General features: G+C 42.7%; 1 protein-coding gene across 15 annotated transcripts in view; it reads left to right on the top strand.

Moving 5' to 3' along the window:
* The window catches only part of PLCB4 (phospholipase C beta 4), a 318161-nt gene that overhangs the window by 203228 nt on the left and 99607 nt on the right, over nt 1-15326 (top strand). For all 15 annotated transcript variants that reach the window (XM_024110413.3, XM_024110408.3, XM_024110392.3 and 12 more), the window contains 5 exons: nt 1801-1880; nt 2873-2926; nt 9937-10018; nt 10583-10683; nt 11307-11364. In XM_024110413.3, the coding sequence (XP_023966181.2) occupies nt 1801-1880; nt 2873-2926; nt 9937-10018; nt 10583-10683; nt 11307-11364 (375 nt within the window). The remainder of the gene's footprint in view (nt 1-1800; nt 1881-2872; nt 2927-9936; nt 10019-10582; nt 10684-11306; nt 11365-15326) is intronic.

Raw genomic sequence — 15326 nt, 5'->3', positions numbered from 1 at the left:
GGGGAGACAGATTCAATGTCTGTAATGGCCATTACAGACATTGAATCTGTCTCCCCTTGTTAGTATTCTCACACTTGTTATCTAACTGTCTGTCTGTACTAGGCTAGCTTGATTATCACTTCAAAAGTTTTTTTTCTCTTAATTAATTGGCCTCTCAGAGGTGGTAAGACAACTCCCACCTGTTTATGCTCTCTGTATGTGTGTATATATATCTCCTCAATATATGTTCCATTCTATATGCATCCGAAGAAGTGGGCTGCAGTCCACGAAAGCTTATGCTCTAATAAATTTGTTAGTCTCTAAGGTGCCACAAGTCCTCCTGTTCTTCTTTTTGCGGATACAGACTAACACGGCTGCTACTCTGAAACCTGTCATTTCAATGTGTGTTTAAAGCCGCTATTTGTGTTAAAGATAGGCATTTTTAGTGTTATTTTAGCCACCTAAGGCTACAGGTCAGATTTATTGTATATAGTTTGCTCAAGCCTTCAATATTCCCTCATATAAATTTTACAGATATGTACAGCACTCATTCATGAAAAGAAAAATACACTCATCTACTTCTGTTTATAAAGTGTTTCTAGGATAGATTTTGACACACACGTAGTCAGTTCAAGCTCCATGTACAGAATTTGGCCTTTAATGAGAGGTTTTCTATTCATTAGGTTGATAATGAAAAGTGGCGCAAACCCCATTTCATTTACACTGATGCCAATAGTCTATGCCAGTGGTTCTCAACCCACAGCCCACAGGCTGCTTGCAGCCCAATCAGCACACAGCTACGGCCCATGTGACATTCTCAGGGCCATACAGGTAGTATATATATGTTGTGTGGAAACAGCCCACGTAACACAGGGAGAGCTGCAAATGCATCCCACAGTAGTAAACAGGTTGAGAACCACTGGTCCATGTAATAGTCCTAGCATTATATAACTGAGATAGAACTTGGCCTGTCATGTCATCAGATTTCTGCTGGTTTGGGGGCTGATCTTATAGTCCTTGTTCACTACAAATTTCCCATTGCCAACTCCCACTGATTTTAATTTTAGGCCCTAATCCTCAAATGTGTTCAGTACAAATCAGCAAAGTCTAGGTATGAACTACAGTTGAAAAATAGATTCTTATAAAGAAATTATGTACGGCCTGTAATACTGCTGTTTGCTGAAAGATATCCTAATGATCAGTGGAATGTTTTACTTTTTAAGGATGAAAACTGGAAAGAAAGCATGATGGAATATGTAACAGGCAGCTAGATTTGGTTAGTTAGTTAGTCACATAACACACGTGCTGTGCCTCCCTGTGGTCTGCTATAGATTACTAATATTTTGCTTCACTTCTGTTCTAAAATAGAACCCAGTTAAATATGTCATCACATATTGTATAATGTTGCTTAGGAATAGCTAATATTGCCAAGAGCAGCTGAAAGAGATTTATATTTATACAGTCTATAAATAGAGAGCTTAATAAATCAATCAGTGGGCAGCTTTCCTTTGCTGGCAATAAGCTGTTTTAATGGCACTACAGATGCAGCATTTATGTAGCTGGGGAAAAAATGGGAACCGGCATGACTTTGTTTATTGAAGAATAAAATATTAATGTGTAATATGCAGTTTGGATGCTGGCTCTCTCTTACAAGGGAGTGTTGGAAGAGAGTTTTATAAGTCAGGTTCTCTACTTTTTGTATATTTGCGTGAAAAGGAGAAAAGCTTTTCCTTTGAGACAGGCATGCCCAGTGATTAGGTTGGCCTGCTATCCCCCTTTGTTTTCCATAGCTGAGTGCCTGCGTGTTTTCTTGTCTTTCAGCAATGGGGAGAAGGACTTGGATCCATCATCCATAACTTTAGAGCTAACAACGTCAGTCCAATGACATGCCTCAAGAAACAGTAAGGCTCTTCCCTCCGTTTTTCCTCCTGTGTATTTTTCTGGCCACATATTTTCCTATATGAACTGTCTTAGTTGTCCTTTCTTTTCTTGGCTCAACCAATGAAATTGTCAAAACAGTCTACAGGAAAAATTCCCTCAGACTTCAACCTCCCATGAGATACACGGTGTTAACGGCATTTAGGGTTCGTGTTTCATTGTAAACATCACCGTTCCCAAGACCCTAGCATGGTGTCTGCCTGGGAGAGTGTAAGGAAGTTTACAAGTGTACATTTAATCTATTGAGATGTGTGATTTTAATTATTGTCTTGCCTGTTCTTCCCTTGATACATACACGTCACCCCCATGGGCGATACTGTTTTTGGAAGTTGCATGCATGTAGCAAGGGAGAGGTTGTCTGTCAAGGGATGTACTGATTTTCTAATTATTCTGGGATGAATTTTGCCTCTGGAGCACAGCTCTGCATTGTAGAACTGCCCTGCTCCACAGGGAGCACTAAGGAAGGAGACAGAACGCCTCCTGGAGCTTCCCAGCACACCCTCTGCTTTCTCTCACCCTTTATTGGGTTCAGCATACTTCCTGTCCCTTTTTCAGGCCACTGTGCAGGGTAGTGGTGCTGTGGTACTTGTCTCCTGCCTGCCCGCTGCTATGAATTCCAAAGAAGCAGTCCCTGTACTCCCCGAAGGCAGGAACTGCAGTTCTGTCTGGGCACTACAGAGCCTGTGGCGGGCAGGGGGCTCTGTACTGCTTCCCCTACAATGCATGCCCGCGGAAGGGTCAGGCTGACTCTGGCCGGCAGATGGGATGTGACTTATTGTCTTTTTGAGTTTCAAAAAGGTCATTCATGAGTCGAAGATTAGAACTGCTGTTGTTTTTTGTGTTCATTTCACAAAGATGGCAGGCGCCATTAACCTGAATAGGGATATCTGGAACCCTGTTTTTACTAAAATAAATAAATACGATTTAAAATTTTTTATTTCTTTCTACATTTCAGCTGGATGAAGCTGGCGTTTCTGACAAACACAAATGGCAAAATTCCTGTTAGGAGGTAAGCACAATTGGAGGAGCTTAGCAACCTACCAAATACATTTTGTGTACTGTGTATTAAATCATATTTTATGATATTAACATGCATGCTGATTATATTTGTATAATATTAATTGTATAATTGCAAAATATGCATAAACAACAAGACGGGAACTAAGACATTGTCATTTTTGCTCTATTCCTTCTTTTTAAACAGGAAAAACTCCTAATGAAATCAGTGATTTTTTTGATTATTAAGAACCCTATCCTGTGAATTGTTAAGAGCTTTCAACTCTCAGGAAATCCATTTGGAGCTAAGGGCATGTAGCAGCTTATAGGCACTAACCCTAAGTGTTCAGGGATGAGTTCTTCAGTAGTTAGAAGGCAGGTTGTAAAGGCTTTGTCAATAGCAGCATACAAATGTTTCAGACCATTGCAAATAGAATAGCAGGTACATTGGGAAATACAATTCATTGCAAAACTGAAAGAGGCCGCTTTGCCAGAATTATTCTTGTGTTCGCAGGAATTTTTGGAACAATATTTATGCCATGCAGTATACAACCTACAGCAGGTCTTGGCTTACTTATTGCCAAAGATTAAAAAGGCAACTATGGAACAAAACAATATATTTCTCTGTAAGCAGTTGTTGTCTGGCTGAGACATCTGATGTCGCTTTCCCTTACTGTCTAGTTTTACTGCATTCTCTTACACTTACGTGCTCAAAATCCTATCAAACAATTTGCCTTCTCTCCTTCCCACACAGAAAAATGTGAAAGTCACCACTCTTGCTAATACTGGGCCATATTGCCCACTTCCACAGCATTGCCTGTGGGGGGATGAGGGAACAAGAGGAGCTGGAAAACTTGGTGAGGTTCCCCTCATGGAGTTGCCTGCCAGGCATCTTTTCAAGAGAGTGGGAATTGGAGCCTTGTGGAGCTGACAAGCAGCAAAGCACCATAGAGCCTGCTACATTGTCCCCGTCTCTCCTGGGGTCACATGGGTCCAACCATAACTGCAGCCCTGGAGTGCACCTTGAAGGAGTGAATGCTGCTTCGGTTTATTAATATATCAACTTTCACATGGCCAGTCCCCTGCTGGTCCCTCGGTCTTGCACCAAACCTCCCTGGGGCACCTTCTAAATAGCGCCCCCACGGACGGAGTATCTGCAGAATAATGAAGATGGGGGAACAATGCTGAAAAGGCTTAATCCATTCCCTTCTATGTGCAGATCCCCTGAAGGCAGTCCAGTCCAGTCACTCTAATGACTTAAATCTTCCTATCAGATCCATGGATCTCAAACAGATCCACTGAAGGCAGTCCAGTCCAGTCACTCTGATGACTTAAATCTTCCTATCAGATTCATGGATCTCAAATAGGTGGTTTTTATGAAGCAGTCGTCCTGGTCAGTACATATATATGGCTCTCCTTAAAAGCAGTTCAATTCTAAGTCGTTTGTTATCCTAGATTTACACAATTTCCATGCCGAGGCAACCAGATCTCCAAAAGAGCTCGTGTTCAAAGTGTTTTTAGCACATTATGCTAGTGAATTGAAGTCTAATCTCCTTTGCTCAAACGAAGGCCAGTTCAGGTAGAAAAATAATAAATCCAGCCTTTTGATGGAATAATTAATGTGCCACACCCTATTTATTGTAGACGGCTAAACAGAGGTGAAGATACAGTGCACGGATTTCACACGTGCCATACTGCTAATGTAGTGGTTCCAAAGCAGACATTAGCACTCAAGAATACTATGTGGATTTCAGCCAGCAGTTCTCCCTTGAAGGGATTTTAGTTTCCATAAATCCACCAAATCATTTGGCAGCTTGTGACAGATCTAATCCTGTTTCATGCTATAAAGAGGGAAACTCCGTGTTGCTCAGATTCTCAGCCTTCAAAGCTCAGGAATATAGCTCTGACCTCTCCGAGAAATATATATGGTAATGAATTTAGTGTCATCCTGTGAAATGTCAGACTTCTTGGATGAACAGAACGTGTGGTTTCATTGAACTACTTTTGAACACTGTAACTTTGAATCCAATAGCTTCAACAGGATCTGAAGGTGCTCCACACCTCTGAAAATCAGGCCATTCATCTAGGTGCCTCTGATAGGATGTGGCAGCCCTTTTTCAGGGCTCATTAGAGAAGCCTCTGGTGCAAGCACTCTCTCTTTTCCATGCCTTACTTAGGAGAATATGGGAGACGGCCACTGAGTGAAAGGAAGGGGTGTCAGGGAAGTAGTTTAAGGTTAAAGGAAAGGAAAACCCAGGCTGTTGACCCGGTCTCGCACCTGAGACCAGAGCTTTGAAGTGTAGGGTACGTGTATGTTCCCTTCCTCCTTTGGCACTGAGGTCCCGATGGGGATTATAGCCCCTGAGGCCTGATGGAACTGTAGTGCTGGGTTCCAGTAAAGAACTACAGGGCGTAGAGCTAGGTATTGGTCTGTCAGGTTGTCATGCATTGAGCAGCCTCATCACACATTCCTACAGTCCTGCTGGACGGGGCTGATCAAGGTTTTCCTCCAACTGGAAGGGCTGAGGAGAAGCCTGGGGGCTGCTATGATGTGATGTGGCAGCAATGAGGACGGGGAGGAGAGGACGGGGAGGAGACTATCTCTTCTCTGTCTCAGTGCTCCCTCAGTAGTCCTCAGACAGCCTGGAGAAATAGGAGGCCGTCTACTGCACAAGGGACTTTTGGCATAGGGCAGGTCAGAAAGGGAGTGGGGACAGAAAAGGGGGACAAGCACGGGGCACAAGGTCGGGACCAGGCTTGAGGGGAATAGGACATAAATGATGACAGGAAGTGAAAGGAGGCAGGCCAGGGAGGTAATAAGTCCAGGACTCACCCTGCCCCCAGCAACTATCAGACTCCAGTCCTTTCTCTGCTCCCAGAAGTCCCCCTCACATCTCCAGGCTTTGCCCCATCCCAGCATCTCCCCAGTGCTCCAGGCTCTTCTCTCCCCGATAACTCCTCCCCCCCGGCTTCCTCAGGGGCTCCCATTCCTTCTACTTTTCCTAAACAACCCCTTAGACTCCATCCCGCATAGCTACACCCTGCTTTCCTCCTATATCTTTATACTGGCTGACTTCTCCAGGCTACCCAGTCAACCTTGCCTCCTCCATCCCACATCCGTGGGTGAGAGGGATCGACTTCCATCTTCTCCAATACCTGTCCGACTGCTCAGGGTCACCCAGAGGAGCAAATATGTGAGCTAGAGTTGCACAAGACTTGGCAGCTGTGGGGATACATATGGGATTTTCATTCCCTCAGGAAGGCAAATCTCCACATCAGAGCTGGTAAGGACTAAGAACGTGAGACAGGAAAATAAACTCTGTCTGTCAGTTTGATTTCATTTTGATATTGAAGCCTAAGGAAAGGCTGAGGGAAAAGTCTTCTCTGGGAAATGAGAAATCTTTGTGTTTCTTTGAACTTTAACATAGACCCCACTCCAACCAGCAAAAGACCTGGGCGAATGCCAAGGCTTGGGAAAATAGAACTCTATAGTCCTGATTCTTCCTAGTCCTGCACCTTGTGCAGTCATTTACAACAGTGCAAAGTGGCATAAATGCTACCAACTCGTAACAGTTTGCCCTGACTTTCCCTTGGTGTAATTGACTACGCAAGGTGCAGGCCAACAAAAACTCTGTTCCTTCGTGGGATTTTTTGGGGAGATTTTAACATAGCCTGTTTGGGTTATAAGCATAGCTTGTGTTTCTGTCAGTAGGTTGGGGAGGGAGCACACATAACAATTGGTGGCGGACAAATCTCAGAGGCGTTCAGTGTTTACTTTACTTGCTTTATTAAATGTATCTTTGCAGTTTTAATCTGGAACTTCATGTGCAAACCTTATAAGGAGTGAGTGTTTTTCATGAAGTATGGTATAGCCTGGTCGAAAATGCAGTGGTCATTATAAAAAGTAAGCATTTGTCAGTAGATCCCACACTGCTACTGTCGTTATGTATCCTAAGCTCTTGTCTGCACACACTCGTTGCACCAGTTTAACTGAAGGCTGTTTAAAAACTGATTTTAGTTTAACCAGTGCAGCCCCCCCCCCCCCCCGGTGGAAACATTTATATAGGTTTATAAACTGGGTATATTAGTTTAGCTTGTACCATAAATTCACCGACGCAATCTAAATAAATATAAACTAGGATTAAATCTGCTGTCTTTCCACACGGTACTGTGTACCATTTTAACTAAATCCGTTAAAAATTATACTTTTAGTTAACTTGGTACAACTTTGGGCAAAAACCACTCTTAAGGAAAGAGGAGAAATCTCAGGCTTGGTCTATACTTAAAACTTACACCCCTTCGCCGGCATAGCTATGTCAACAGACTCCACAGCATGAGAGCGGGCAGAGACAGAGGTTGTTCTTACATAGGCAGAAAAACTCCTTCTGTCAGAGTAAGCTGCATTGGCACTAGAGGGCTATTCCAGTTTAGTTCTGCCAACATAGGCTCTGTAGTATAGACATAGCCTCAGATACCTGGATTTGGTAACTTTTGGCAATCATTGTACCACAAGACTTTCCCATAGTATCTAGGCAGTTATCCTTCCAGTTCCAGAAAAACTAGGAAATGCAGAGGTGCCAAAACTAAGGGCTTGTCTACCCTACCCGCCAGATCGGCACACAGCAATCGATCCAGCAGGGGTCGATTTAGCACGTCTAGTATAGACGCAATAAATCGACCGCTGAGCGCTCTCCCGTCGACTCTGGCACTCCACCAGAACGAGAAGCACAAGCGGCGTCGACAGGAGAGCGTCAGCGGTCAATTTACCGCGCTGAAGACACCGTGGTAAGTAGATCTAAGTACGTCGACTTCAGCTACGCTATTCATGTAGCTGAAGTAGCGTATCTTAGATTGATCCCGTGCGGTAATGTAGACAAGCCCTAAAACAAAAACTGTTTTGGACAGTCTGTGTTTTGATTATTTTGTGGGGGTGAAGGTTTGTTCCAGTTCTTTTTGTATCTGAGCCATTTCACCCATCTTGAACAATTGTAGTGGAATGAACAACTACTAATCTTGAATCCTGTTTCCAGTACACATTTAAAAAAAAAATGAATGGTGAAAAGTACATTGACACTTGACAATGAAACTTTTGTAGGATGTCATGTAGTAATCTTTCCTGCTTCAACATTAGTCCAATTCTGTTTCTAGGCATAGGAAAGAAGAATGCAAATTTGCTATGATCAAGTCTCTTTTGACTGAAGCGGTAGTTTTATGTACACCATTTCCTGCTAAATGAAATTGTCATTCACGATTTGTGATTCATGTGATCCTTTTCTAGGCTGCTGCACTCAGAAATAATTACTACCATGTTTGCTGTCTTCTTTGATGAAATAACGGATAATTTGGCATCTAAAATAGAGCTATGGAATTTTGGCTCACCGGTTTTGATTAATTGTTTATCGTAATGTTAACAGATGTTTGATACAAAACGTCAATTACTGGGCACTTTAGTGGAATAGATGTCCGATTTTTACTGGACTAGAGTTAGATGATAAATCTTGCAGCTAGCAATCCTGCACATCGTAGAGTGAAATGTCACTGAAAGTTAGAAAGGGTTAGATAACATCTGAGATTTTTTTAAAATAGGAGTCTAACTTTAGGCACTCCAGCCCGTTTTGAAGGGAGCTGCTGGCTGCTCAACAACTTAGAAAATCAGGCTACTTATTTAAGTCCCTAAATATGGACATGGGAGTCTAACTTTAAACACCTGTTTTTAAAAAAATCTTGGCCAAAAATATTAATTTATCATTTATATCTTTGGCTTGATGATCTTCATTTTATTGGTGGGAAAATATTACGCAAGTGGTTTTAAGTGTTTTGGAGAACAAAACAATTCTTGATTGCTATGGGAATATATAATAATGGCAACAGTGTATTTCACTTTGTGTATTTACTTAGTATCTATGATATTAATAAGAAGTCTCGGAAAATTCACTTGGTGATATAGAAGGCAGCATATTTTAGTCAGATTGCTGTTGTGAAGTCTTTCCTGATGTAATGCTCATGTTAGGATTATGAAAGTGGCCCTAAGCCACAATATTGTCTCCAAATCTTGACACCAAAGCTGGGGAGTCGTTGGTCCCATGATTTTGGCTCAGCCTTTTAGAGAGTGGGAAGGCTGTCTCTGATCTGACTTTTCTGAAGCTCATCTCTGGTGGAAACAGAAATAAAACAAAAGTCTTCACATTAATCACATCACACATCATAGACTTGGATCTATTTTGTTCCAAGTAAAAATGAATCTAATGGATGATGAGATAAATCCATCTTTTATACAAAGAAACCAAATTGGTCCAGGAGTTTGAGTCTCAGTGGAAGTGGGAAGGAAGCAAAAATGGTTGTATGTGATCTGTCTGGAGGAGGAATAGCCTTGTTTGAAGCGGATTAGAAACTCTTTCAAGGGAAGAAGGAACAGCAAGGAAAGAGTAACAAAATTCTGTGTGTGTGGAAGATGGCCTGGGTGGAAAATATGAGGAATCCGAATTTGGAGAGTTTCTCATGGGGAGAAATAGCTTCAAAAGAGAGGAGGAAGGAAGCAGAGGAATGGGAATACATCAGGATTTCCCTGTGGGATGGCTGCCTTAAAATGGACAGATTAATAGTGCAGAAGGGTGGGAGTCACCACTGTGAACACAGAGGAAGCAGCAAAGCCTAGAGTTGAGTTTGCTAATACCTACCTTGTTTGTAGATCCTGCTGCTTTTTTTGTTGATGCAGTAAGTTGTCTATGTATCCTGTTGAAAACTGCCAGCGGAATAACGTGTTGCACAAACCTCTTAGTTCTTTGGGCAGATCGCTGTTTTGCTGAATCTTTTAGTAGTTCGCTGAGACAGAGAGCAGGCGGAGTATTTCTGCTCTGTGGAAGCTTACAGCATTATTACAACGGTGCTTGGTGCACGACTGTCTCTAGAGGTACTTGCATAAATCGTTTGGGGAAAAAGGGGGAAATGTTGGAGGAGAAAAGGAGTAAGAGACTGAAACTGATTATTTAAAAAGTGACTAATTTTTTTTCTCCTTTTTCTTAGTATTACCAGAACCTTTGCATCAGGTAAAACAGAAAAGGTGATCTTTCAGGCACTTAAGGAACTCGGTCTTCCCAGTGGAAAGGTATTTGCCAATTTAAAATAACTTTTTTTATATTAAGAAATCACAGAAATGATCAGATTATATCGTTATATTTTAAGTCATTCGTGTCTTGTGTAAAAACATGCCGTATGTTCTCAGACAGCTTTGTCATCGCTTCAGTTAAACAGGAATATTTACTAATGAGGTTTATACTAAATGGTACCAAAGTTGGTTAGGGCTTTTTTCTGATGTCCCAGTGTGTTGAATATTTATATTCAAACATTCACATGATACCTTGAATGATTTTTTTTTTAACTTCAACAGGCAAAATAAAGACTATGTCTTTGTTCTGTATTTACTTTTTTACATATTATTATTATTTATTTTATCATTCACAGACTTAATGTTACCATGTAGTCAGAATAAAAGTGCACTAAACAGATTTGGGGTAAGGAAAAAATTGAGAGCTCTTCTCAGAAAATATAAATAAAGTCATGTGCATTAGGCACAGGTTACTAATACTTTTCTAATACTCAGACATGTTGATAGAATAAAGAATAAATAAACTGGCTTTTGCTAAATCAACATTTGTTTTGTTTTTTTCAGAATGATGAAATTGAGCCTCCCGCTTTTACTTATGAGAAATTTTATGAACTAACCCAAAAGATATGTCCTCGTACGGACATAGAGGAACTCTTTAGGAAGATGTAAGTTAAATTAAATATTAAACTAATTTTAAATTGTTTTACTGTCATTTTAGTCTATTTCTAGTATTAACCGGTACAACACTGAACATGATAAAGAAGTCCCAACCTTGACTCCTAATACCATGTATGGTATTTGCAAGCCAAGTCACATCTACATTTTCTTGCCTTTCCCCCCAAATTATTAATGTAAAAGTTAACTCTGTGTTTTAGAGCAACTTTTACATGAGTTAAAAGAAGCACCTGGAACTTTTTTTTGCATTGGCTTTACTAACTACCTACAGTTTTAACCTGCTCCTTTAGGTTATTAACACAGTATGTGAACTAACTAGATTAAGCAAGAAGTCTAAAAGTTTGTTCAATCAGATTCTTCTCAAACGGAGGACTTACATGTTGTTTGCTAAATTAACATTTGTTAAATCATACTGAGAAGAGAGGGTATTATACTGTAGCAAGCATAGACTGTTTGTTTGCCTTGACAGTGTCTGTTCATTTTGAGAATACACAGCTACTTCAGTGTTAGGAAACTGCAAGGTTTAGAAAGTATCAACAATGTCAACATGTAAATCATACCTACTGTAGCATCATACATGAAAACTTACTTTTTCTAATAAATTTCTTTTCAGCAATGGAGACAAAACTGATTATTTAACGGTAGACCAATTAGTGAGCTTTCTAAATGAAGTAAGCTTTTTCATACATTAACTACCATACAAGTCTGTCTGCAGTGGCTTGCTTCTTCCAGTCTTCTCATTGCATGTATCATGCCATCATTTGCTGTGCTTTTGATCTGCTGATCTTTTCATTATGGCGATATCCAGGTGCAAAAATCAGCTCCAACTTTATATGTTCTTGTGCTTTCTCTATGTTGGCTTTGCGGATTGCTTCTGTTGATTACTTGCTGTGGTGTGAAGCTATTGTTGTGTATGTTTTATACTGTTATATACAATGTAATTTCAACTAAACTATACTCAGTGTTTTGTTATAAGCAATTATTTTACTTGTAGGCATTTGATTGCTGTATTGAATAACAGAAATATGAAGTGGGCTTTTATATGTAGTAGTTTGATTCTCCACTATCAAAATCTTTTCTGTTTATTACAAATCTATGGATCATAAGGATATTTTAATGAGTTGCATGTGATTCTGAAAATATTAAAAATATGTAGGATAGAAGGAAATATATTGGCAGCAGTATTTCTAAAATGCACATTTATTAGCAAGAGTCTGCAGTGTTTCTTCAGTCTAGTATCTGAAAAAGTACCTTATTAAAGTGTGTGATTTTCTTCTGTTTCTAAAGCATATTAAGATGAGTGGGAGTATGATTCACAGAGCTACACACCACTTCAGTGAATCTGACAGAATTTACTTAAAACAAATGAAGTATTGTGAACACCAAGTAATTCCCCAGCTTTTGTACCACTAAACTCTTTTTTTCCCAATGAACTGCAGAATTGTATTCCTTCTTTATAGGGTCTTTGAGGGAACTGATGAGTTATCCAAGTACAAACTTAAAAAACAACAGCAACAACAAATTGCTATTTTCTCATTTCTCTATGCAGAGATTTAAGCATGCATCAAGTTAATACCGTTATCTAAAAGGAGGGCCCTTTTGCTCCGTGTTCAAAAAGCAGCATATGCCTTATTGATCACCAAAAGTGAACCAAACACAAAAGGTTTTTTTTTTTTTAAAGAAGTAGAAGAAAATTAGTGATGAGATTAAGTTTTATCACTGTCCAATGGACTAGGCACGTGGAGTAAACCACACTTCAGTGGCTGCCCCAAATGTGCCCCTACCTTGCAAACAATTCCGTACGTGCTTCATCTGACTACTGTGAGTAGTTCCTTTGAAATCCATGGTCACAAAGCTAAGCATATGTGTAGGTGCTTGTAGGAACTAGGCAGTGATTGGTATGATGTGTGAATAATCCACACCCCTGAGTGACATAAATTACACAGACCTAAACACCAGTGTGGACAGCACTATGTCGGTGGGAGAGTTTCTCCCGCCAACATAGCTATCGCTGCTCGTTGGGGGTGGATTAATTAAGTCGACGGGAGAGTTCTCTCCCTTCAGCTTAGAGCGGATCTCTAGTGTAGTCATCGCCCGAGCAGAGTTTAATGTGTTGGTCGTGATGTGTAAGGCCTTAAGTGGCCTGGAACCTACTTACCTAAGACATCCTCTCTCTCCCTCTTCACATATGGCCAGCACTCTCTGTAGTCAGCCGAGGTGCTGGAGCTGGAAACAAAAGCTTATTGAGAGAGACAAGATGGGTGAGGTAATACTGTTTATTGGACCAACTTCTGTTGCTGAAAGAGACAAGCTTTCACAGAGCTCTTCTTTAGATCTGGGAAAGGTACTCAGAGTGTCACAGATAAATACAAGGTTGTTAAGCATAAGAATTAACAACATGTTTAAAGGGAGCACTCAAAATGAAGTGGGCCATTAACAACTCTGCAGTCATAGAACCAAGGTTACAGATTGTTGAAAGAGACATTAAAGGGTTGTGCAGGTTTCTTTTGAAGATGAGAGCTGGGAGGCCAGATATGGAGTGATTGTTTCACGGTGGATAGAGTGGTTTGGTCTTTGATCATTTTTCTGCATGAGTTCATTCAACAATGTAGTGATTGTCTCATTTCACCCATAGGCACTGACTTTTATTTTTCCCTGGCGGTGCTCCACGCCCGCTCCATCCCCATCCCTCCCCTAAGGCCACGCCCTCACTCTGCCCTTTTCTTCCTGGCCTTCAAACAGCCCTCTCAACCTCACCAAGCTCATCATCAGACGCAAAGGTCTGCACAAACCACGACGTACCACCTCAGTGGCACCAGACCCTGCCAGAACAACAGATGCAAAACCTGCAGACATCTCTCCATGCTACTAGGGTTACCATATGTCCGGGTTTCCACGGACATGTCTGGCTTTTGGGTCTTTAAACAGCCGTCCGGGGGGAATCTGTAAAAAGCCAGCGCCACTCACCTTTCCTCCCTGGGCCCTGGGGCAGCGCGCAGCTGAGAGCTTCCGGCGCGGCGGTGTCAGCCCACGGGGCCCTCACCCAGCTGACAGGAGCCTGCAGAGCGCAGCCCTGCCCCTGCCCCCGGCACACAGAGCGGCAGCGAGGAGATCTTGCTTCCCTGCGGGCTGCAGTGGGGCGGGGCCTGTAGAATTGGGCAGAGAGACCCCCCCCGCCCCTGCGCCCCTCCCCTCGACCTGACCCAACCATAGGAAGGAGCCAGAGGGACTGGGAGGGACCTGCCTGCTGGATGCTTCCTGGGAGCCGCTCCAAGAAAGCATTGCTGGGCTCACCTGGCCCCCTGGCAGGTCCCTCTGGGGGGGCTCCCCTCAGACCCACTGCCCTCAGCCCCCCGACCCTGTTCCCTCTGCCTCCCCCACAGTCCCTCCCCTCCCCCCAATCATCTCACCCGACCCACTGCCTTCAGCTCCCACCCTGACCTTGTTCCCTCAGCCTCCCCCGCAGTGTCCCCCCTGTGCCCCCCACCCTCAATCCACTGCCCTCAGTCCCTGCCCCCGTTCCAACAGCCTCCCCCACAGTCCCCCTGCTCCCCCAACCCACTGCCCTCAGCCTTACCCTACCCCAAATCTCTTCTTCAGCCTCCCCCGTCATCACTCCCCCTGCTGTCCCACCCCCTCAACTTCCCCCCATTCCAGTCCTGCTCCCCTCTGTCTCATCCCCTCCAGACCCTGTCCCTCTCTCCAACCTCCCGACCCTCCCCAGCCCAGCCCCATTGTCTCCCCCGCCCTGCCCCATCCCACTCTACACAGCTCTCTCTACCCTGTCTCATTCATGCTCCCCTCAGCCCCTACCCTACTCCCCCCATCCCAGTCCTGTCCCATACCCCTCAGCCCTCCCAGTCCTGTCCCCCTCAGTTCCTCCACCCTGTTTCCCCCGATCCATCCCCACACACCCACCGACTCCCTCAATCTCCCTCCCCCCAATCCCACTGCTTGGACCCACCCCCGTCCCACTCAGGACATGCAGGAAAAAGAAGCAATGGGCTTAAATTGTAGCAAGGGAGATTTAGGTTAGACATTAGGAAAAACTTCCTAACTGTAAAGGTTAAGCACTGGACAAATTACCTAGAGAGATTATGGAATAGCAGTCATTGGAGTTTTTTAAGAGGTTAGACAAACACCTGTCAAGGATGGTCTAGTTGTTATTACTCAGTCCTGCCTCAGTGCATGGGTTTGACTAGATGACCTATTGATGTCCCTTCCAGTCCTACATTTCTGTGATTCACACTGAATTGCCTTGTGCCACTGTCTAGTAGTAGTGGCACACAGTTCTCGGACATGCAGGTTTATAAAATTGGAGTTAATATACAGTTTAGAGCATAGCAATTTTAAAGCTCTGCATGTTCAGACCAACTGAGCTGAAAATTGTGACCTTGTTAAGATGTGGGCTGAAATAAAATCAGCATGAATTGCTCAACAATATCAATGGAATCAGCATTGCGCTGCTATATATTGTAAAACATTACAGTGAAATCTTGCAAGTATTACATAGCACGCCGCCTTGCCCAAGTGGTAACTAAGCATAACATCTTCCTGTTTCAACATTCTTAACTTGTATCCCTCCTAGAAGTTGTTTTTTTTTTCAAACACTGAATGCTGCTAAGTTATGAGT

This window comes from Chrysemys picta, chromosome 3, assembly GCF_011386835.1.
Source record: "Chrysemys picta bellii isolate R12L10 chromosome 3, ASM1138683v2, whole genome shotgun sequence".
Classification (NCBI taxonomy): Eukaryota; Metazoa; Chordata; order Testudines; family Emydidae; genus Chrysemys; species Chrysemys picta.
The sequence above is the reverse complement of the archived record's forward strand: the minus strand, read 5'-3'. Positions and strand labels throughout refer to the sequence as shown.